The sequence below is a fragment of the Lycorma delicatula genome, chromosome 3, assembly GCF_047948215.1.
Source record: "Lycorma delicatula isolate Av1 chromosome 3, ASM4794821v1, whole genome shotgun sequence".
In the NCBI taxonomy this organism is placed as follows: domain Eukaryota; kingdom Metazoa; phylum Arthropoda; class Insecta; order Hemiptera; family Fulgoridae; genus Lycorma; species Lycorma delicatula.
This window is the reverse complement of record NC_134457.1, coordinates 71955052-71980021: the sequence shown is the minus strand read 5'-3', so window position 1 is coordinate 71980021 and position 24970 is coordinate 71955052. Positions and strand designations below refer to the sequence as shown.

The 24970-nt window shown below is 33.7% G+C and overlaps 1 protein-coding gene across 1 annotated transcript in view; it reads right to left on the bottom strand.

Annotated features, from left to right (window-relative positions):
* dpa (disc proliferation abnormal) overlaps positions 1 to 24970 on the bottom strand; it is a 54650-nt gene that overhangs the window by 27136 nt on the left and 2544 nt on the right. Inside the window, exons 2-7 of the mRNA XM_075359964.1 lie at positions 24344 to 24625; positions 23148 to 23311; positions 15562 to 15783; positions 9005 to 9239; positions 5886 to 6128; positions 4732 to 4960 (exon numbers count right to left, since the gene is read on the bottom strand). Coding sequence (XP_075216079.1) covers positions 4732 to 4960; positions 5886 to 6128; positions 9005 to 9239; positions 15562 to 15783; positions 23148 to 23311; positions 24344 to 24620 — 1370 coding nt within the window. The 5' untranslated portion in view covers positions 24621 to 24625. The remainder of the gene's footprint in view (positions 1 to 4731; positions 4961 to 5885; positions 6129 to 9004; positions 9240 to 15561; positions 15784 to 23147; positions 23312 to 24343; positions 24626 to 24970) is intronic.

Genomic DNA, 24970 nt, shown 5'->3' with positions numbered 1-24970 from the left:
AATATATTAAAAAAAAGATGAAGTTGATTCAAATCATGTGCCTTCCCTTTGTAAAATACAAATATTTCATTAATTATAATTTTATTTGGCCATAACTCTGGAACCAATGAAAATAAGTACCACTTATGATATATAGTTGAAAAAGCTCTCAATGAGGGCTTATTACTGCAATTAAGAAAGTCCAAAATCCTAATTTTTTGGGATACTTTTGGTCCAGTAAGATGCAATCAAATTGCATAACTAGATTGTACAACAGTCCTAAATCCAAAATTTCAACATCCTATGACTAATAGTTACTAAGTTATGTGAGATATATATGTACATACATCAAGCCGAAACTAGTCAAAATGGATATTTGTTAAACCTGAAACCCAAAATCTTTCACAACCACAATACTTCCTTTACTTTGTACAAGTAAGTAAAAAGGATATTTAATAAAAGAATATATCACTGAAAATTGGCAAACACAGAAGAACGAAGCAACAGGCACTCTGAAACATTAATAGTAACTTAAGGAATTTTAATATAAGATATTCTTAAAACAGAATTTACAAAGTATAATTATTTAATCTGAAGACAAGGAATTTTTTTGCTTATTTCTTTGTTGTGGCTACACTGCTTGATCACATCCATTCTTTAAGCTGTTTGTGTTATGTGAAGTTATTGCTCTATGGTAATTAAGCAATGTTCATGTTATAAAAAATGTTTTGTGAAAGTTTATTTAATTTTTTAATACAAAATAATTTTTTGGACAATATCTTGAGAACATAATAATGGACATAACTCCAAGAAAGGGTTAAAAAATTGCTTCTCTTTCTAAGCATACCGATATGACGACAAATAGCTTCTGAGTGTGGTGTTGGACTAGGGATAGTGAATGCTATTTTAAAAGGATTTAAAGAAACTGATTCCTTTTCAACTCAAAGGAAAGGCAAATATGGTTGTAAATGAAAAACAACTTGAACACAGGGACGGTTATTAATGAGAAAAAATAAACTTTATTTAAAATTATCTGCTGGGGGTATAAATTGAGAATTAGCAGCCAGTGGAGGTAAGGGGTTCCATATGTTAGAAAAGCATCAGATGAAAATACACATCACTGGCTCATATTCAACAATCAGTTAAACATTTCCAGAGAAAAATGTTTTGAGTTTGTTTCACATTTGAAGGTCCTTGTTCATTACTTCCAGTAGATGGTATGTTGAAAAGGGATAAATATATAAAGATTTTGAAGGAAAGGGTTGTAACATCTTCAAAACAAATTCCCACAAGGTAATGGGATGCTCCAACAAGATATGATACCATGGCATATGCCAAAAAGGTAGAAACGTTTTTCAAAGAATGAAATGTTAAAGCGCTCTCATGGCCAGACAATTCTCCCCCAAACTTAAACCCAATTGAAAATGTTTAGGCAAAAAACGATTTGTACCACAAAAATTTACCTCATTAAAGCAATAATTACACAGTATGGTTTTATGATGAAGAAATAAAATAAAAAGCTGTGTAGTACATAACTTTTTGAATTCATGCGAAATCATATACATGAAGTGATTAAGAATAAAGGACATATTACTAGATATTCACAAATTGTATAAGTATGATCTTTTTTCTACATAAAGTTACTTTTTATTAAATAACATCTGCATTCGAATTAATTTGCATGCTACTGTAAATGATGAAACAGTAACAAGAGACAAAAAAGCCATTATGGTGATAAGAAAGGAATTCTTTAAACATGTCCCATATAGAACTGATAGGAAGAAACAATGATGTCATTGTAAAAAGAAACCTTTAAATGAATTTTTTAATTGAAAACATTGATAAAAGAATTTTAAAAAACTTATAACAATAAATAAAGCAAATTGAAAAAATTGTATTTCTCTCTTTAAATTAATAAATTTACACATTAAAACATCTAATCATCAGAGACTGAAAAAAAAAAAAAACAGCAATAGAAGTGATAAGCATTTAACAAATATAAAATGAAATAATTAACACAAAAACAATTTGACTATCTAACTATCTAAGATATATACATGTGAAATAACTTAGGAGGCTTTCTCTTTTGTTCTTGTAATTTGAGAAATATTGCAGTATATAAGTTAACAGTTTTGGTAGGAATGCCTCTGACCACCATATCATTAATGTGGTAAAATACAAATTTCATCTGTATTTTTGAGTTAATGTAAAATAAATGCAGATGCAACATCGAGATAAAAAATGATCTGAAACTAATCATCAAACAGCATGAACCCCACATATAAGGGTATATCAAATATAAACGGGATTTTATTTTTAAAAAACATTTATTTATTACAAAATAAAGGTAAATATCTATTTTTCTACATAGTTTACTGCTGTAGAAATGCATTTTTCCCAGTGAGAAGGGAGGTTTTTTATAGCACCATTGTAGAATGATGCTGGTTGCATCAGGAGACAATTGCGCACAAATCCCTCCACGCCCTCATCTTCAAATCATTGCCCTTCTAGAGTTTCTTTAAGCAGCCCAAACAAATGAAAATTGCAGGGTGATAGGTTGGGGCTGTAGGGAGAATGATCAAGTTGAGTCCAGTGCATTTCTTCTAGTTTTAAGACCGTTAGAGTTGCAGTATGGGGCCTGGCGTCGTGGAGGATGGCTTCTTGAATTGGTTAGTCTCATCTTTTGCGGCGATATGCAGCCCTCAACTCATTCAACAGCTCACAGTAGTAAGCAGCATTGATTATGTTGCTCATGCAAAAAATCGATGAGCAATATGCCTCGGTGGTCGAAAAAAAACCCGTTTAAAGAAAACTTGCCAACTAACAGTCAAATCTTGGCTTTCACTGGGGCTGCCTTCCCTTTCCTCTGCCACTCCATACTGGCTTGTTTCGACTGGGGAGTGTAGTGGTGGACCCACATTTCATTGCAGGTGACGATCCAATTAAAAAATGCATCACCTTCTTTCGCAAACCTTGTTGTAAGCCTTTGACAGACCTCCAAACGTCTACACTTCAGATCTGCGGTCAGAAGGCGAGGGATCCATCTGGCAAACACTTTACGGAACTGTAGGTTGTTTGTGATGATCGCTTGACAGCTCTCATAACTTATTTCAACCTGTTCTGCAAATTTGGATACTCTTACCCATCAATCATCAAGAATGTCTTGAACCGCACGAATGTTTTTGTTTGTAATGCTGGTCCAAGGACAGCAATCGTGTTCCTGATTTTTCACTCGTTCTTGTCCCTCCTTGAACTCTTTATGCCAGGGAAATGGATAAGTCCTTGACAATGTTTAGTCCCCGAACTGTGCAGTCAATGAACTCCTACAGGAACAAGAAATTTTATAATTATGCGCAGTAGAGGGGTGCACCTGTTGGTTTGACATCGTGAGCGTTACTGATGAATTGGTTGGGAGTGTGGAATGGCCGGCTCTCTCCACTCCTAATGACCCCCACCCAAGCATACTAGAAGCTTAGACCTTGTCCTACCAACTGTAGACGCTCAGGAAGAAATCCCGTTTATTTGATTTGCCTTGATGAATCTCTGTACTAACTCTAAATCTCCAAAACATGTCGAGTGAAGTAACCAAAAGGTAGTCTCTGAATGTTGTTAACCAATAACATACATCATCACATATGACACAGCAAGCTGCTGAGAAGAAAAATTGAGATCATTGATAAAAATGAAACATAACTTTTTAGAAATGTTAGAACAAAATCCAAATTGCATATTTAAAACACTTCTGCTTCACTTAACAAAAGGAGCTTAATCCATATATATATATATATTACAATGAACAATCAAAACTTGAAGAAATAAAAACAGAAATTATATAAGAAATGTGCATATTTAAAGAAATAATGATCTCAACATATATATATGAACCATAAACTTCCTATTTAGTCACTTCTCTTTCTTTAAATCCATCTACAACTGTCACAATGGCACTTGAAATACATACAATTTACTTATTAATAACTTAATATTAAAAAAAAAGTACTTGCAGACCACAAATTTCTGTGTTTTGTATTTTATAAAACATACCACTGCAATAATAATAATAATTAACTGTTATTTGTATATTACAATAAAAAATACAAACTGAAGATGATTTAAGAATTGAAAAAGAAGTAATAAAATAAACAAATAATGAGAATCATAAGAATCTCATTAGTGATTCTGTTCAATTATTCTATTTAAATAGATGATTTATATATTAAAAAAAAACTAAGGAAAACTTATTCCAAAAATTTAAAAAAAAATGAATAACTTAAATATAAGAAAAATAAATAATGCCAGAAAAATTAAAGAAATCAAAAAAGTGATGAACAAGACTTCTAAGTACAGATACATTTCAGAATTAAACATTAATATTAATGAAAAAACTTTATCAAAGATAATTTTGTTGATCCCATTGTTACAGATTAGTGAGCTCCATCAATGACAGATTTTTACAGTTATAAATAGTGATTATTTTGGTTATAAGAACATGACTGTATTGTGACAGATTTAAAATAATTTATTGATAACAATGAAGCATATGATTTCTGCATACAAACAGGGAATTTATAGATAAATAATGACAAAACAAGGAATTAAAAAAAGAAAACCCAGAATGAAAGGGTCCATCATGAAAGTAGATTCACAAACAAATATACAGTATTGTTAAAAAAAACAAACTTGTTTTAATGTTTGTTAAAAACAATGAAGTAATCAAGTAAAAGTAAACAATTTTGTAGAAAATAGTATTACCCTTCTTCTTGTTCATAAAGACGTTTAGAATCTGTTCTCCTAAAGTGGACAACATCAATGTGTGTTTTATACACACTGCGAACATTACGAGCACGAGGATTAACTTGTATTGGAACAGCCCTATAAATTCCAGTAACTGTAACTCTATCTCCTGGTTGTACAGCATCTACCAGATCATTATGTGCAAACAGAATAACTGTGTGAGGAGTCTGTCCAGCTGGCATATCATCTGTCAAAGTAATAAGAAATAAAATTAAAGATGAATAACAGAAAATATGGGAACTTAATTAATAATTCTCACAATAATAAGAGCATATTATATCTGCTGCAACGATTAATACATTCTAGGACAATATTAAAAATAAATTAAATTTTTTTAGTGAAGTCTCACATGATTTTCTCTAGCTTGATATTTCCTCTTTCTTATCCTTTTTTTTTTTTAAATGACTACAGTGGCAGTCCCTGTCAGGGAAGCCATTTTATTGCTGAAGCTCCTAAAAAAAAATCTAATCTAATGTGATTTCAGTATTAATTTACTTTCATTAATAAATAATAATTAACTACTGCTACTAATCAATTAATCATATTTAACAAGATGTCCTCAGAAGAATCTCAATCACCATAGAGATTGTATCAGAAATACATACATAAAAGAAAAAGTAAAAATAAACATATTATGAACAAATAAAAATGTTTAGATTAAGGTTTTTTTGACATTTAGTAAATAAGTTTTACAATTTTTTAATGTTTTTTTTCTGTTACACAGAGAAAAAAGAGGAAAAGGTAAGAGGAAGATCATGGAAGAGGTGGTAGATAAAATAAAGGAAAGTAAAAGAAAAAAAAGTAGGGTAAAAAACAATGAAGAGATGTTTGAACAGGAGTAGCAGAATGATGCAGGATAGGGATTACAGTTTTAAAATGACAAAACACTGATTTTGACAAATCTTAAAAAGTCAATGTATAAAAGTACTGTTTTTAATGAACTATTAAAGTAATTGGAGGATAATCTAGACACTGTGCATGGAATAGAACTGTAAATTTTACGATGCCTGTGAGCCCAAAGCCAAATTATCTGTATAAAATACAAACATAATACCAAAAAATATAATAAGCTTACGCTAAGTATCACAACAAAATTATAAAAACGAATATACCTGGTGACTCTTGCAATTTGATGAGCTGTTTATCAGTGAACTGTGATCTATTATGAATAAGAGTAAAACAATGATTTGTATTACAATTAGAACAAAGTGTTGGTTCTGCGATACGACCGCGATCCATTTCTACAGTACAAGTTAATGCACACACCATACACTGGAAGAATGCTTCTCTCATTTCTGGCATTACATTACTAGTTCTTATAACCATACCGCTAATTGTAATCAACTGATCAATATCTAAAATCAAACAATTATATCATAATTTAATGATAGAAACCAATTAAAAAATAAATTACAAAATGAATATCATAATATGTAAAATAAATATACATGTGCATCACAGAGAGCATTTGATGCTGAACTTCCACATTAGTTTCCACTGAACTTTAACATTAGTTTTTCCTGACTTTTAATGAGCAATTTAGTAAAACTTTCCCGACTCATAATGTTATGCCTCTGCGGTTTACTCTGCAAAATATATACACATTTTTTTATTTTTATGCAGCCTCCACCAACCCGATAGCTGCCAAACTCAACGTTTTTTTTATTATTATTATATTCATTTTAAAGTTTATTTTTTAATGATTTTTTTTTTACAATATACATTTAAAATTAGGTTATTTTTTGTGATAAATTGTTTCAGTGAATTACATTGCAAAATTAAAAAAAACAAAACAATATTCAATAAGTTTTTTCCATAAAAAGATACATCATAGTAACTAAAAGTATCACATAAGAAATAAAAACTAACTAAAGCAATTTTTAAAAAGAACTGGTTCACACCTATTGCTTAAAAACCTTTCACAAAAACTAGCCTAAGTTATTTTGCAACGTAAACAAAAAAAAAAAACAATATTTAATAACTTGGTCTGCATAAAAATGTTAAGAAACAGATTTCAATTTAACAATTATTTGAATATATATGTATGATCACAACCTGAAGGAAAACTAAAATCAATGACTAAAAGTAATACAGATAAGAAAACTAAAACAAAACACATTATTTTGTACAGAACACAAACATTATTAACATTTATTTGAAAAATATTTTGTCATTATTCTAACATATACAAAAAAAAAAAAAAAAATAAATAAATAAACAAGCGATCTCATTATATATGTATTTTTTTATTATGTAAGTATACATCACAGGGCAGCTTCTTTTTAATATTAAGCTCCTAAAAAAAATGGGTTGCCCTTTCCAAAAAGTTTAATTTTAGCAGCTCTTCTCCTGCCAAGATTGCAGCTCTCAACCTTTTCCTTTCTTCCTCCAGTTTTTTAATTTCTGTTTGGATTTTCCTTTAAGGGCTCTATTCTGCCCTTCTTGAGAGTAGTATTTTCTGTTTTCTACAAGACATTCTTCATATTGTCTTTTAGCTTTTCACTGTAGTGAGCATTTTTTTTTGTAATAAAATTCTCCTTGCCACCAGCATCTACAATTGCATCAAAAACTTTTCATTGATAAACTATTCTCTTTGTACAAATTCTACAAGAAATTTGTTAATGGAAAAGCCACCTCTGAAAATGCAATTCTTTGAAAGTTTTTGCAATTTTTCCTGACATTTCCTGCCAGTGGGATCCATGTTTTAGTAAATGAATAAAAAGTATTATGTTTAAAAATGTTATATGCATAATAATTAAATTAGGTTAATTATATAAATTTTACTTATTTAGCCACTCCACAGTGGCACAGAATTAAAGAACATTCTTATGTTACTTTTTTTTCATTAACGTACTTTCGAGCATAAGCCCATCTTCAGTAATATTTTTTAAATTTCACTTTTTTACAGTTACACAATAGATAACATGATACATTAAAATTTATAAACAAGTATTTGTTCAGTCAATAAAAAAAAAATTTATTTTTTTAAATTTAAAATGTTATAATATTAAAAAATTTCCTTTAACGTGATATCTATATGAATACAGCATTGTACTGATTATCTAATTTATTTAAAATTCCTTATCAATTTATTACCAACTTAAATAATATTCATAAGAATGTTCCCATCAAAGTCATTAGGCTGAATTTATGCTTATAGATTATAGTTTAAAGATATATATATATATATATATATAATTTTTCTAAAATTTCTAATTTTTTACTGTTCAATGTTTACTTTTTCAATTATTTCTAAATTATTTTTCAAACTAGTTATATTATGTTTCTTACTTATTAAATGGTCTGCTACATTCGAGAAACCATTTTTTTTTATAAATATAAACGTAAATTCAGCCTAATGAATTTGCAGACAGAATTTGATGGGGGCATTCTTATAAATATTTTTTAAGTTGGTAATAAATTGATAAGGAATTTTAAATAACTTAAATAATCAGTACAGTATTACCATATAGATGGCATGTTAAAGGAAATTTTAATATTATAATGTTTTAAATTAAAAAAAAACTTTTTTTTTATTGACTGAACAAACTACTTATTCTATAAATTTTAATGTATCATGTTATCTATTGTGTAAATGTAAAAAAAGTAAAATCTAAAAATAAAAAAAGATTACTAAAGATGGGCTACGCCCAAAAGTACTAAAAAAAAAAAAGTAAGGTTAGAATGTTCTTTAAATCTGTACTTTGTGGAGTGGCTGAATAAGTTTTATATTATATAATTAGCTAGATTTTAAGTACATAGTAGATATGGACTATAAAAAATTTAATTTAAATAAATAATAATTGAATTATATAATTTTCTTATTTATATTTTTTAAAATTTAAAATACAATGTAATAAAATCGGAATAGCAATTGTATAACCTACTAATAGGCAGGCATAAACAATCTGGACGTATGTTTTTTATCTATTCTACTCTCTATTAAAATATTATATGACTTCTAAAAATTTTTGTTTTGAAAATTCAATATTTTACAGATTAATACACACACACACACACACATACAGAAAACGTCCAAATATTTTTAAATGCTGTAATAGTTTTTTTTTTAAATTCACTCCTTAATATAAACATTTTTTAAAGTAAATGATGTAATGCGATTTCATGGATAAAAAGAGATGGAGATTAAAAATCAAAATAATATGAGTATTAAATTATACTTATCAGGTTAGTTAAATGTATGGTTACTGAAGCAAAAATCATTCACTACCTTCAGGATTAAGTGATCGCATGTTTTTAGTTTTCTGAGCATTGAACGGTCGTACTTGAATCTGATGAGCAAGTACAGCAGCAGGATGCTTATCAAAGAACATTTCATTAACAGCCATATCCAATGTAGGAATAACTTCTTGGGGATAGCATATTAACTGTCTATACAACTCGGCATCGTATGTTTCAAGATGAGCACAATTTACATTTAAATACAGTTCTTCCAAAATATGAATCTAAAAAATAAATAAATTGATGGTGTTTTTATTTTTTAGTTTATTACATAGGTACAGTATTTTAATATTCTGGCTAAAAACAATTATTGAGCATCCTAATGTACAATTAAATATTTTCATACATAATAATGATATCCTATATTATCATTATTATATTATTATGTTATAATATCCTACAATAACACCATGCAGCGAAAAATGAACTTTCATACTTAATATTACGTTTTAAATCTATACATATATAATCATAATTTTGTAACACTTTATGTGGAGTTGGCACCTTATTCAAACTGACCCAAATTTAACTCTCAGCAAATCTTTCTTTCATCACTTCAGAAAAAATTATTAAACTAGATTGTAGTATGCACAATCTAGTTTAATAACCTTTTTTACTTCTTCTTAACCCTTTATAGATCCTTAGTATATTAGTAAAGTAGGCCTCTTCATGGTTTTTCCATTCCTAGTGGTTTTGTGCCACCCTCATTCAGTTTCTCCCTCCCACTTTCCTCACATCATGTACCCCCCCTCTCCAATTACATTGTCACCATTTGAGAGTTCTCTTTGCATTCTTAAGAATGGAATCAGTCTACCCATCTCCTAAATTTGGTTTAGGTTATTATTTCTACGATATGGTGACAATGGGCTCCTGCTGGTTGAAGGAAGCTCATGGAGGGAGGTTGAACTCTGAGCCACTCGGGCGTACAGTATGCTTGAGCTGTGGAGTCATCAACACAAGATGACATTCAGCATGTCTGTGTTTCGATGGCAGGTCAGCGTATAAAATATGTTCAGGTTCAAAAGTACTTCGGGGTATTTCTTGATGAGAAACTGCAATTTAAGAAGCACCTTCAATACGTAGTGGAGAGGGCCTGCAATGCCTTCTTCAGTATTCGATGTGTGGTCAATCCTGATTGGGGTCTTAACTTTAAGACCATGAGCATCCTGTATAAAGGTGTGTGCGAGGCTATTATGCAATACTCGGCGCCTGTTTTGGTGGATAGGCTAAAATATAAGTTATCGGGACATATTATTAAGGGCTCAACGCCTAATATTGGTAACGGTAGCAGGTGGTTACTGTACTATTTCAGAGGCAGGGCAGTCTTGGTGATTGCAGGCGTGAAACTGATAGAATTGATTGCGTCTTGAGAAACAGCAGCGGTATGTTGCTAAGAAGTCTGGTAAGTTGACTTTGGATAAAGTTCAAGAAATTGAACAACATGACAATGCCTTGTGGAAGGCCAGATGGGATGAGACAGATGGTGGGCGTTATATGCATGATCTCTCTTCATATGTTGTTGATTTGCGGGATGCCTCTTGGGTGCACCCTGGTAAATATGTGATACAATTTCTTTCCAGCCATGGTGTAGGAACACACTGCAGAAATTTGGCCTGGTAGATTCTGGGATGTGTCAACAGTGTGGACAATTGGACGGCACGTAACATGATCTTCACAAGTGCTCAAAATACGAGTTAATATGTACAGAGACCATCTGTCGGCTTGATCTTATTGGGTTGGCATGGGATCTCCATGTTAACTGGAGCAGCCAGGCTGAATGGGCAATAATGGAGAGTTTTGTAGTGTACTTAGCAAAGGAAAGGATTGCTGAGGGGATTTAGAGCTCTGCTTGGATTTCTCTTTTATTCAATTTTTGTTGATGTTTTGTTTTATAAATTATGTTTTTGTTGTTGTCCTTGTCCTGTGTTTTGTTTCAATGTTACTGTGTTGTGTGCTGAACTCACTTTTACCTTCTACAGATAGGTAGTTCAATTCCTTAGTCAGTTAGGTACTTTTAGTCTTGCTTAAGACTAGGTGAGATGTGTTTTGTTAGAGTTCATTAACTAGTAGTACACTGATGGGAATGTCACTCGTGGCAGCCTGGCCAAGGTGGACTGGAATATGTCAAAAGCTGAGGTTTCAAAGATGACCTCCGGTAAAACCCATAAGGGTTCATAACAGAGCAGGTGGTGGAGGGTGTCTTTCCCTACGGGGTCAGCTCTCTGAGTTTTCTGCATTTTATCTATTATCTTTATTAATGGCCAAGTCTATGAAACATATGTCATTACTGGGGTAATACAAGATTTGTACAGAAAGTAACCGAATATTATTAATTACACGCCAACAGAGATATTTAGTGATGTGCTGTTGGCAGCATTATGGCCCACATAACTTCCTCTATAACCACATGTTCTTGGATTGTTGATATCTCATTGCATGTGTTTAAGTGTTAGTGATTTTTGAGAGCAATGAAACAATGTAAAATTTTGTGTGAAACTGGGGAACTTTCACAGAAATTCATAACATTTTAAATCAAGCTTGTGGAGATGATGCTTAGGTCGTTCACAACATTATGAATGGTTTTCATGATTTAAAAATGGTCATCAGTCAATTGAAGATGACCCTCGATCAGAAAGGCCTTCGACTTTAACTGACGACACCCACGTTCAGAAAATCAATGATTTGGTGTGTGCAAATTGCCGGTTAACTGTCAGAGAACTTGCAGAAGAGGTTAGGCATCTTAACTGAATCATAACATTTTGACTAAAAAATTAAACGTGCTTCAAGTTGCAGCAAAGTTTGTTCCTTGTTTGATGACTAAACAGAAGAATGAACATCAAGTGAATGAATGTTTGTCATCAACTTCTTGAACAACCCAATGACAATGATACATTCATGCAAAGGATCATAATGGGAGACAAAAAGCTGGGTTTATGGCTATGACATAAAGACAAAAGTTCAATCACAATGAATTGCCAAAGAATTCTCATGCCTCAAGAAAGCAAGTCAGTCTTGATTCAATGTCAAAGTGATGCTCTCTGTTTTTTTGATTTTAATGGAATTGTGCATTTTGAATTCTTGCCTGTAGCTGAAACTGTGAACCATGCGTACTATCAAGGCGTTTTACAATGGTTACATGAAAAAATCTGCAAAAAGAGACCAGAGTTGTGGTGAGACAACTCATGGTTCCTTCGCCATGATAATGCATCTGCACATTCAGCTTTGTCAATTGGTCAGTTTTGTGCCAAAAATCAGAAGACTGTCCTCCCTCAGCCTCCCTATTTGCCTGGTCTGGGTCCTTGTGATTTTTTTATTTCTGAAATTAAAATCAGTAATTAAAGGACACTGTTTTCAGATTATTGATGTCATTAAAGCATATTCTTCATGGACCTTAAAGCCCATTTCAAATGAAGCTATCCAGGACTACTTTGCAAAGTGGAAACACTGCTGGAAAAATGTGTGAATAGGAGAGGGAAGTAGTTTGAAGGGGACAAGAATCAACAATCTGTAAAATTAATTTAAAAAAATAAAGTTCAGTTATTTTCTGAACAGACCTGGTAAACTCTAATAATTAAAAGGTTTTGTTGTTTTCCTTACTAATTTTGCTATTTAATAGTTTTAAATTTTCCAAATGCCTCCCAAAAATTCTACTTTAGTTTGCAAATCATGACTGTAGAAATTGAAAGTAAAAAAAGACATACTTTCAAGTGTTTTTTAAATGATCAACTCTTGGTTTAGCATTTCATGACTGAAAATTACAAATAATATAAACTGTCATAAGAAAAGAATTTCAATTATATTTTCAACATGATTTCAGAACAGTAACGTACATGTATTAACAAATACGATTTAATTCATAATACATTTAATTTTTTAAATGTGGCTATTTTAAGACAAGCTAGTGAATATCTTTCTTTTTCCTGTTTAGCCTCCGGTAACAGTAGTTACCGTTTAGATAATACTTCAGAGGATGAATGAGGATGATGTGTATGGGTGTGAATGAAGTGTAGTCTTGTACATTCTCAGTTCGACCAATCCTGAGATGTGTGGTTAATTGAAACCCAACCACCAAAGAACACCGGTATCCACGATCTAGTATTCAAGCTAGTGAATATCTACATTGGGCATTCCTCCTTGAAGCACAACTAGTTTCTTAAGAGTTGTTTTGAACACTTTTTATTATGCTACACAAAATTTCCAGTATACATTCATACATGAGTGCACAAATAGATAGTGATACATTGAGAAAATAAATACTGGGTGGGCGGGAAGTTTCTTTACACTGTAATAAAATGTTTCCTTTCCAATTTAAATGGGCTTTACTGCTGCCAATTCTCACCACTGCTGGAAAAGGTGGGGTGAATAAGCTGTGGTAGGGATCGTCCAGTATGTTGTTCATTTATGGTGGGATGACCTTAGTCATAGTAGTATGGGTCGATAGAAGATAAAAGTATGTTCACAATCAAAGAGTGTTTGTTAGCTTGTGTGCGGGTCCATGAACATCTACACATTGGTAAAACATTGGAGAACGTTATAAATGACTTCTGTGTGTTTTGGAAAATCGTCACTATCATGGCAAATGTTACTGACACAGGAGAAGGTTTTGCAATGAGAAGTTGATGCACCACGCAGTGGAAGGCCAAGCACTCGAGCTGAGATGTGTGCCGCTGTAGAGGCATCGATTCCAATGATCACCGATGAAATCAATGTGCAAACAATCAGCAGAGTTAGACAATCTAAAACTGACAATACAAGACCACATGTGGAAGGAGTTGAAAGTTAAATGTTTTTGCCCAGCCACAGTTAATGAGTTGAATGACAATGAATTTGATTGATATAGTTATGCATGTCAGTTATTGCTTGAATACTTTTTGAGAACAAATGATAAAAAGAATATCGTGTTCTCAGACAAGTGTGTGATTTATCACAGCTCTTGTAACTGAAATTTTTTTCTGGGTAAGAGACAATACTCACCTTTTTGAGGAACTCAAATACCAACTACCTCATGGGCTTTTTGTGTTATGATTTGGGCTGGGATGACAGCTGAACATCTCCTTGGTCCTTATTTTTTTGATGGTGCAGTTAATCAACAGTTACCTGAGAATGACTGATTAGTGGTTGCTTTCAGAATTAACAGCAAAAAGGATCGCTGACATCTTACATTTCAGGAAGATGGTGTTACAATGCATTTATTTTGTTTTGAATGTCTGCAGACACCTTGATGAAATTTTTCTGAATCGCTGAATTGGATGTGGATCAGATGAGTTACTGGCTCCATTGGCTTGGCAAGAAGTCCTGACCTCACCACACCTGACAATGCACTCTGAGGTTTTGTAAAAGAAGCGGTCGGAAAATAAAGATGTGTCAACAATGAGCAGCTCCAAGTCGCTGTTTGGTCAGCATTTGAAATGATCACCCTGGTATGCTGTTGCAGATGAACAACCGGACATGGAGGCACATACAGCTGTGCTTTGAAGATGGTGGAATCCACCACACAGAGAGTTTAGATCCATAGAAAGTAAACACACCTAACCTAATAATTTCATAACTAGCATAAAGGGACTTCCCGCCTGACCCACACAATTTATTTTTTTCAATAAGAAACATATTAACACAATCAGTTATTTTAATTTAAATATAAAAAAAGTCTACATGGTGTTACAAAAAGTATTAAAAAATGAACTTTTATACTTTTTAATATGTTAAAACCTTTTTGAAATAGAATCATTTCTGTTATATTAATCATTAGGTTTTTTTTACGATATGCATGTAATTTTAAATTTCATAACAAATAATTTAACTAGTATTAATTAAAAATTATTAATTATTACATCATACACCCATTTTGTAATTAAATGTTACGATACAACTAAGTTGTGAATTACCAGTTCTGTGAAAAAAAAAAACCATCAGGTATAATTACAATAGAGGAGCTGTGGAAGGAAGATTGTTCATTTTAAGTTAAAAGAAAGAAGTAAATGACAACAAGACATATTATATTTAACACATCACATGACAAATGAACAATAATCAACCACATTATTATGTTGAAGATATGCTCCTACCAATGAAATCCTATAACTCAAGATGGACACAGACCTTAACAAAAACCATTTAATTTATTCTTTCAAGTCAAAAGGTTAATATAATTTGTAAAATTAAGTTAATCATAAATTTCAATTTTTTGATCTTCATGAAAAAATAAAACTGTAAAATTAAGTGTTGAGAAGTTGATGCAAAATTAATTTGATTAATGAAAATATCAGTTTTACTACCAAGCAATAATTTTTTTGCTAAAGTTTGTTACAAATGTAATTTTTTAATAATTAAAAAGAACTTCTAATACTTTTACTACATGTAATTTTGTCTACATATATCTTAATTTCATTTCTTAATATTAATATGAAATTTATGATTGACTAATAAACACAGTTTCAAAATTAACTTTTCTTGATTTAACAATGGAAAGATGTATGTATTGATACATTTTCAATGATAACTACAGCAAACTTAATATTATTAATGACAATACATTTAGAATTTTACCTCTTCTAATTTCTGAAGATAAAGTGGCTCATTAGAATCCATATTTTCTAATCTTTCATCTTCTTCAGTATTAGGATCAATAAAATTGTTAATAAAATTTTTAAATTTCTGCTTGCATCGTGATACAACCACATCAGTACCCCATATAACCAAATTTGGAGCAGAATTATCTTCTCCAGATAAAACACCAGAACCTATACCTCCTTCTGATGAAGGTTCAGCCTAACAAAAAAAAAAAAACAACCATTGTTTTACTTTATATAAAATTATTATTATGTCACCATTTTATATAAAATTGATGATAAGAAAAGCTAATTAAAAATAGAATGCCATAATTACATGGTAATTACTAGTGGTAATAAGACTCATTATTGAGTGTGACAATTTTTGTGTGTTGAACAGGGTTTTTTATTTGTATTCTGTTTTTCAGTGTTAGTGTTATCTACGGTGATAATAGAAGTATTTATGAGGTAATTTCATTTTTAATTTTATTTTAGCTTGAGCTGATAAGATATCACATAACATCACTATTAATGTAGCTTTGATAGTATAGCTATTTATTGTGGTGGTATTATTGAATTTATAATACCAGTAACCGTTTTTTGATTTGGATAACTACATAGATGGCAGACTCTCATGAAACAATGGAAAAAGAAGAGTTTTTAAAAAGAGTGATAAGACGGCCAGGTCACCTAGGGTGACCCGAGCATCAGGTCTGAGTACAAGACGACCGGGAAACCTGAGGATAAGAAGCTAAAGCAATCCAGACAGTTATCTTCAGAAGAAGAGGAACCTCCGTGAGGTAGTTTGGGAGATATCACCAATACACTAGTGGGTCTCATTATTCTGCTTCAACAGAACTACAGTGCGAATCTGAAGTACATCTTCAAACATGAGGAGGAACTTACTAAGATACATACTGCCTCGAAAGAATTATCAGAGATGTCGCTGGCATTGATGATCGTCACACAAGCGACTCAAACCGATGACTGAGTACCAAAATCTGACTGCGATTTTAAAAGAACCAACACCCAGTGTCGAGTTGGTGAATCTAGTGACACAGAGATGGTCTGTAGAGGCAAAAAGAAATGTGAAAAAGATAAAAGAACTGAATTCCGAAGTTGGTGCGGTAGTCCATTTTCGTGAATTAGCCGATGAACGTGCCAAAGGGTCACTGAGCAGTTGTGGCGACATTCAGATTGGAGATATAATTAAAGAGCAGTCAACCATCATGGGTTGAGAGGACTCCAGGAGGCTGGTAGGAGTAAATACATAGTGCATTATGACTCCTCGGAGAGTGAAGAAAAAACACCACAGGAGATTCTCGTGGCCATTCGGAAGATAGGTGAGGAATCACCTGCACCCATCTACAAACTGTTAACGGGCAGACTGAGATGCCTGGCATGGAAACTACTTGCATATACTTTTAGAGACATTATGGAACCAGTTCAAACTTTTGTCATACCTACGGATGCTAAACTAAACAGTGATAAGAAGCCCGACAGATGGAGGTCCGACCCTGCGGTGCAAAACAGCAGTGTAGTTATAGTACGTGCAGAGGGGAAATCATATGCCAATCTATTGAGATTTCTTAAGAATACAGTGACACAAGAAGAGGTGGATGAATCACCGCAGTGTGATTACTGCCAAGAGATAGACAATGCTGAACATACTATTTTTGTTTGTCCCAGATAAGCACGCAACAGAAGTGAGATCTCTGCAAACAGGCTAACACAGGATATTTTAATCAACTGGCTGGTGTTCAGTGATGTAAACTGGAATTGGTTTAGAAGGTTTGCGGGTGAAGTTCTCCGATCTAAGGAAGAAGAAGCTAGAAGACGGGGAATGTAGTAGGGATGGGAGGACAGTCCCTCCGTGGAGGGCCCATATGCCGAGGTATGCGGGTTCCTGAGAAGGGAGGGAACTCCTGGGAAGAAGTTGGGTAAAAGAAAGACCGAGTCCCGGCCGGCGGTGTCAGCCCTGTGGGTGCCCTGGCACTTGGTGGGGTCGGTGCCACCGGTTTGAGGCGTGGCAAAAAGGCCGAGACCCGGTTCCCTACTGAGGGGGTGGGGGGCAGCGTAGCCAGACCTCATCTCCGAGGTGGGGAATTTGAGGCAGGCAAACAAAGAAGTAAAGATCTGAGACCGGGGAGGCTAACCTGTTGTGCCGAGCGTACTACCGGTGGGCGGGGGATGCCTCCTTAGAGTAATGGACACTCTCCCCACAACTGAGTTATACTTAATTGGATATCCGGTTGGGGGGAGAAGGGGATAAAAAAAAAAAAAGGTGGGTTCATTGCAGAGCGGTCATCAGGGAGCTCGAAGACAAGTGTTTTACATGTTGCGTCCACTTGCAAAGGGGTGGATATAACGCAAAATAGTTACAATTGTGATAAACTCAGCCATTGGTGAGCAAAATGTAAAAATGCGGCCATGTGCTTACTATTTGGAAAGGAGGACCACATTAACGATCGACATATTCAATCATGAATGTCATTTTACATACAAAGAGGAGTGTCACCGCTCATGACCTAATATGAGGGCGCCACTGGAATGAAACATAGATTTCCTAATCACGGTAGAACCTAACAGGAGAGCAATTGCTTCCCAGGACTGGCCGACGGACCATGATGGAGATGTAACAATCATCAACGTATCTGGTAAATTTGCGTTACTCATGCTGATAGAAGAGATGGTCTTCTCGTGTTGGAGTTGACCACTGACCTGCTTGCGGGGTGTTACATTTCCCCTAACTGATATGATAGAATTATCCTGTACCTAAGACAGGATAGAACTAGAAAATCTGATTATCCCTCAGACAAACTTGTCTTTTTGTCTAGCGACTTGAATTCAAGAGGCCACATTCTTGCTACAATGCTGGGGGTGACCAACATGGCAGTAGTAAACACCCCTCACCACCCTACTTTCATGGGCAGGGACCATGGCTCAGTTTTAGACATTATCGCTGTTCCTGAGAGATCTATTTCCCATGTGATGGGTTAGAACATAATTGATGAAGACTATGGCAGCGATCACTAGGGTGTAACGTTTTGTATATACTCTGACCACCCCACACCTGATATTTTCTACAGATGGAAATTGTTGGCTCACCAGATAAACATTTTTACCAGAGCTGTTGATAACAGACTCGATGCCAGGCAATTTTGGACACCTGAAGACTTCTCCTGAATTATGGAAGAATGCTCCCAGTTCAAATCCAGAGTGGGACCTAAGAAACGAAGCGTGTACTGGTGGTACACACGCCAGATAGCTCCTTCAAAGAATGAGAAGAGACTCTCAACAATTGAAAAAAGGTGAAGAGCAGTATAAGACTGCAAGAAACCACCTGAGCTACGCCATTCAAAGAGCTAAAATGCAAGCCTGGAACATCTAGTGGATGGCCTCAATAGTGACCTACAGGGGCTTGCTTTCATACTTTGATGAAAAAGTTTGGTCACCAACTTCCTCCATTACCTCGATCATGTGCATTCTATGCCATCTGGGACTTGTTCACTTAACTGAAGAAGGGATCCCACAATTCGACTGGATACACGAAGAACGATTCATGACTGAAGAACTTGGGCTGACATTGGCCAGATGCCCAGGAAAGATTCTAAACTCCTTAAATAGTACTCTTACTGCTTGCCGGTTCTCAAAACTGTGCAAGATGATACATTTAGTTCTAATTCATAAGAAGGACAGAGACATTCAGACCAATTTGCCTGCTAAATACCATTGGGAAGCTTTACAAAACCTTGATCACAGAGAGAGTCTGAGCAGCAATAGAAGCTAGAGGCGGTTTTTCACCGAGGCAATTTGAATTCATACGTAACAGATCCACGTTGGATGCATCTCCAATGTTTTAACATGGGCTCGGAACATGCCACACGTACGGGTATTTGATTCAAAAACCTGGCCAAAAGTGGATTTCACAGAATTACCCATATCATAAAATAACCTTATACCTCAGATACTTGAATAGATGGTAAATAAGCAGCTGATCCTTTTTCGTCACCACACATACCCCCCCCACACCATTTCACAGCGCTATCAGTCGGAATTCAATTGTTACTCATTGTATACGCGTCTGTTCTCGGTGGCTGTTGCAATAGCAAATATATCAAAGTGATTTTTGAAGTCTTAATGAAGTGTTAACCAGTTATTGACTATAAATGTATCAGAGGCAGGTACATACAACAACACATTTTACTAATTTTTGTAGTAATACATCACAATGCATTATGAAAGATGATACAATTTTTAAAAAACTAGTTTTTAATATTTTTGTCTGACCTTTACTTTTTAAATTTTAATGGTTTTATTATACTTCTGGTTGTGTCCTGGTCATGATTTATATCTCATAATGTAGAAACAGATATGCTATAATCATCCTACTTCAGAATGTTTCCAACTTCCAAAGTAATCGCTCTAACTAGTACATACTCAGCAAAATAAACAAATTTTTTTTTTTTATAGCATATAATCTTTTTCTTTGTAGATCCCTCCGGAGTCAAAATTAGAACTCTGAAATGTTTCTACAACAAAATAAGAGAGCACCCGGATGAAGATATAAACAAAAAAATTACAGCATGCTGAATCTTCTTTGTTGGATTCCCAGGAATACAAAAAAGATCAACTAAAAGAAATGAAGCACAATATATCATACACAAAATCAGAAATAAAACATAGATGGATTGCTTCACATTACAGAGAGCTTTTTCTTAAAAGAAATGATAATTGTCTTCAAGGGACATTTGAAATACCACGAATGAAAACTCAACCTAGGCGTCCACAGAAGTCTTTTAATGAAGACAGTAAATAAAGCAAAAGAAGAAAAATAGAAGCTCTTTGAAATGAAGTGAGCTCTGCAGAGTTAACTGTGATCACTTATATAAAGTTACACTATGAGGGCAAGATGGATGCTTCAAATGTGATAAAAAATTTAACACAATCTCCAACGAGCACAAAAAAAATAGAAAATCGTTCATTGAAACTTAAAAAAAGAAGGAACAAAAGCAGCGATTAACATTGTTCACATTCGTTGATGCTGGGCTGTCAAGGAAACAGTATGAAATTATAAGGAACTCCACTAAAAAATTCTATCCATGCTATACAGCTCTACAACAGGCCAAAAAAAGACTTATCATTAAGAATTACAGATACTTGTGCTACGTCAATCTCCAAGATATTTTAAATCACACTGCTTCACGGCTTTTGTTCTACTTGACTGAAGTTGTTCAGCATTTGAATTTTGAAGAAAGGACCACATAAACTTTGGTGCATAAGTGAGGATGTGATGGGTCTCAGCAAGCAACATTTAAGCAAAAATTTGAAAACACGATTTTGCAGATCAATTTGAATAAGATTTGTAAAAGAAACAGCAGATATCATGAAAGAAGAAATTAGTTAGTTATGTAGAAAATAAAATAAGTTCATTGGAAGCAACTCGAATCACACTAACAAACAAAACATGTCATGATGCTGAGGCTAAAAAACGAGGTTGAGGCTAAAGTATGCAATGCCAAGATGAACACTAAATCAATGATGAAATGCTACATCTGTGGAGTTTTGTCCAAGGATTTTAACAGTTTAACAATGACAAAGCAGATTAATGAAGTTTCTTTGAAATTCGGCTTATCGATACTGTATGTCAGAATAAGATTGTTTAAAGGATTGCTTCATCTTGCATATAAATTGCCAGTAAAAAAAAAAGGCAAATAAGAACTCAAATTGTTCCAGTAATAACATGTATGTTATAACTTGATGTTAAAAATGTGTTCAGTAGTGTTCCCTGGTCCACTATCCTAGATGCAATGAGAGATAAGAATTTGGATGACTACATTATAGCAGTTCTAAGCGACTACCTCCATGATAGGGAAGTGCAAACACTCACAGATAATGAAGTAGTGAATTTTAAGATGCATAGGGGAATTTCACAAGGCTCAGTAGTTGGCCCAGTCTTATAAGACCTTGTTTCCAACCCCCTACTGAGGCTTGAACTTCTAGGAGAGGCAACTGTTATCACCTATGTAGACAATCTCGCACTATTAGCGGCTGGCTATTTGGAAGATGAAGTAGAGACCAACATGACGGATGCCATTTCCATGATAATAAGTAACAGGCTACAGAGACAAGGGTTGAAGTTAGCACCCCATAAAACCTGCACTGCTGCTATGGTTGGTCAAAGAATACACATCAAAGCTATGATTGAAAGAACTGAGAACATCATTAGTAGTCTTGGTAGGCTGATGGGACCGAGACGGGGGCCTCGTGCCAGTAAGAAGATTGATATTTACTGCCGCAACATTGGTATTGCTGTATGCAGTGTTGGCGTGGGCTGATGCCTCCATGATACAGAGAAATGTTAGGGAATATCAGCCCTAACAAGACAGATGGCCACACAGATTTCTGCGGCCTACAAAACAATCTTATCAGAAGCTGTACATGTGATTGTTGGGTCTCCCCCAGCTCATCTTAGAGCAGCCCAACTCCAATGGGTATACCCTGGTGTTGTTCCAGAGGAAGCAAGAACCCTCTTACTTTGGAAATCTCAAACCGAATGGGACAAAACCAACCTGGGCAGATGGAACTACTGAGCCCTCGAATCAGACAGGGGTTTGGTGAGGTGGGTTTTCACCTCACCCAGTTCCTGTCTGGGCATGGGGGCTTCTGTGCATACCTTCATAGATTCAGAAGGGCCTCTCCAAGATGCCTCTATTGTGACTAAGTCATGACGAAAGAGCTTATGGGCGAAGGGGTGACAGACAGCTCCATGCTGAGCTGCTGCTCGTTCATGATTGGAAGGATGGATGTCGGTGATGAGGCATGGGGACTCCTGATCCCCCAAGCCTGAGGCACCCCCTGGGTCATTGAATACTTAATTGCTGGCTGACCTGGGGGGGAGAGAAATGGTGAGATAAGAGTTTTAGTCAGTCGGGTGCAGGTACATATGAGCACTTAATTAATTACATCTAGCTGAAACTGTGCAAGTCTGACACTTCCCTATTTATGCGTAGGGGGGGAGGGGTACATAAATGATATTTCTCTGACTTATTGAGAAAAAAAAAATTAAAATCAGATGATTGGGACACAGTACAAAGAAAAATTATTCCAATTATATATTTTCAAAAATATTTGCTACATAAATATTTTTTAATTGTCTACGACTGAAAAAAGAAATAGAATAACAATATACTTGAATATTTTCAATATGCATCTCAATAAGACAGTAAAGAATTCTTAATTCTTTTACTAATTCAGATATTTTTCAATGATTTTCAAACAACAGCTTATTAATTTATAACATATGCTCATGTTGTACCAATCTACTGCTTCATTTCATTTACTGTAACAAATATTTATGATAATGTTTAAATAATAAAAATACTTTATCTCATATTAATATCAATTTTAATAACATATTCATTTGTACCTAATGTTTCCATAAGAAATAGTCTTTTAAAATATTACTTTTTAATGCATAATTTGTTAACATAGACAGTACAATAGAGAAATTCATTGATATCTTAAATGTCTGCAATTAAATATTAATAAAGATTCAACATAAATTTTATTATCATTGCTTACTGGATCGGACTGAACATTAACTTGACGAATTCGTCTATCAGTACGAATATCCGGTCTCAAACGAATTGGTGTACCACGAATACCAGACCGTGGAGTACGAACTGAAGCCATTGAACTTGGTGTACCATAATTAAGAGGTGAACTCAAGTCAATTTCACTCATTCCTAAAAATCAAATCATCAAATAATTTCTATGAATAATAATTACCAATAATGTAATCTTTAACTAAAAATTAATTTTAATTTCTAATTCACTATATTCAAAATAAATAAAAACATCCATCTATAATGTACAGGTATATCAAAAAGTTCTCTTGGGGCCTTCATAACCTATTCTACTCTTAAAAAAAGGAAAACATTCAATAAAAACGTATATCCTAAAATGCTTCATTTGTAAGTTACGACTAGTGAAAGATTTACTCGGATTTCAGCTACCCTGGTAAAATGACTTCGAACTGAAATTTTTGGGGCATTAATTAAGGAGAATTAGTGATTTCTTATAGATTTTGACCTGAAAAGATCGAATATATGAGGTCCCAGAACCATATCGGCAGCAGTTTTTGAGAAATCTGGAGTAAGTGCCAGTAACTGAAGTAAAATACCCTGCTTGTGTTTGAAGTTTAATAACTTTATTAAATGAGTAATAAATAAATAGAACTTTTAAATAAAACTTGTAGAGAATTTAATTCTGAACAAAATTATATAAGTTGAATAAAAGAAACTTAGAAAAATTCTAATTTTATTTAGGAAGAGTATATAACTACTTTGTCAGAAAGTACTTATTTAATGTAAACAAAAACCAAATTCTCTTTTGGTGATGTGAAAAATTTGTAAAAACAAGATTTACTGTTGGGAATAAAATAACAGCTGATAAACTTAACAATATTGTCAACAGTATTGTCAATCATACCATGAAGATTAAATTCAGATTGACAGAACAAAATGAGATTAATTTTGTTTTTACACACATTAAGATAAAGTTCATAATTGAATAAAAAAAAAATAGTACAAAAGAAACCTCTCAGCCTATCATTGATGATGTTCAAGATAAAGAGGAAAATTGCACAAATAATCTACACTATTCTGCCTTTAACTTAAAATACTTTAATGGCTTTTGTTGTTATCATTGGCAGACTGATGCTTATTCTTCTCTTAAAACATAACACAGTAACATCACAGTCTTTTAAAATAACTTACCAATTCCAAGGGGACTAGTAGGTTGAATAACAGGATCTCCTGGAGATGATGGGGGCATAGATAGTGGATCAGATGTTTCAACAATAAAATCTGGACCTTCATTCTGCCTTCTCTGCCCACCATAACGCATGGGAGTAGTTGTTGGAGTGGTAGACTGAGAACTACGGCTAGGTGTCCGAGTTGGTGTCCTGCGAGGAGTACGAGGAAGATCTCTATCAGCTTCAGAACTCTGCCGGGAAGGAGTTCTAGAACTTCTCCTTCGGTATGGACTGGACATGTTTCCTAGTAAATGAAAGAAAAATTAGTTCAGCAAAATTTTAATTAACGTATGAACTTTAAGTAGTCAATGTAGAACATATTATAGCAATTAATATTTTTTTTTTAAATTACAGGTTCAGAAATGCTAACATTTAGGAAAAGCTTAGTATGCTTCTGGCACTAACATTTGAGGAATTTCATGAAATAATCATTGGGGGCTTCTTTAGAAAATGTGAACTAAATTATTTTTTTCTGTGACATTATTTGTTATACTATTACATTTTAAATTTAACATAATAATTTTAAAAAAAAGTCATCTTACTTAAATATGGCGAATTTTGTAAATGACCACCAAGTGATGATTAACTT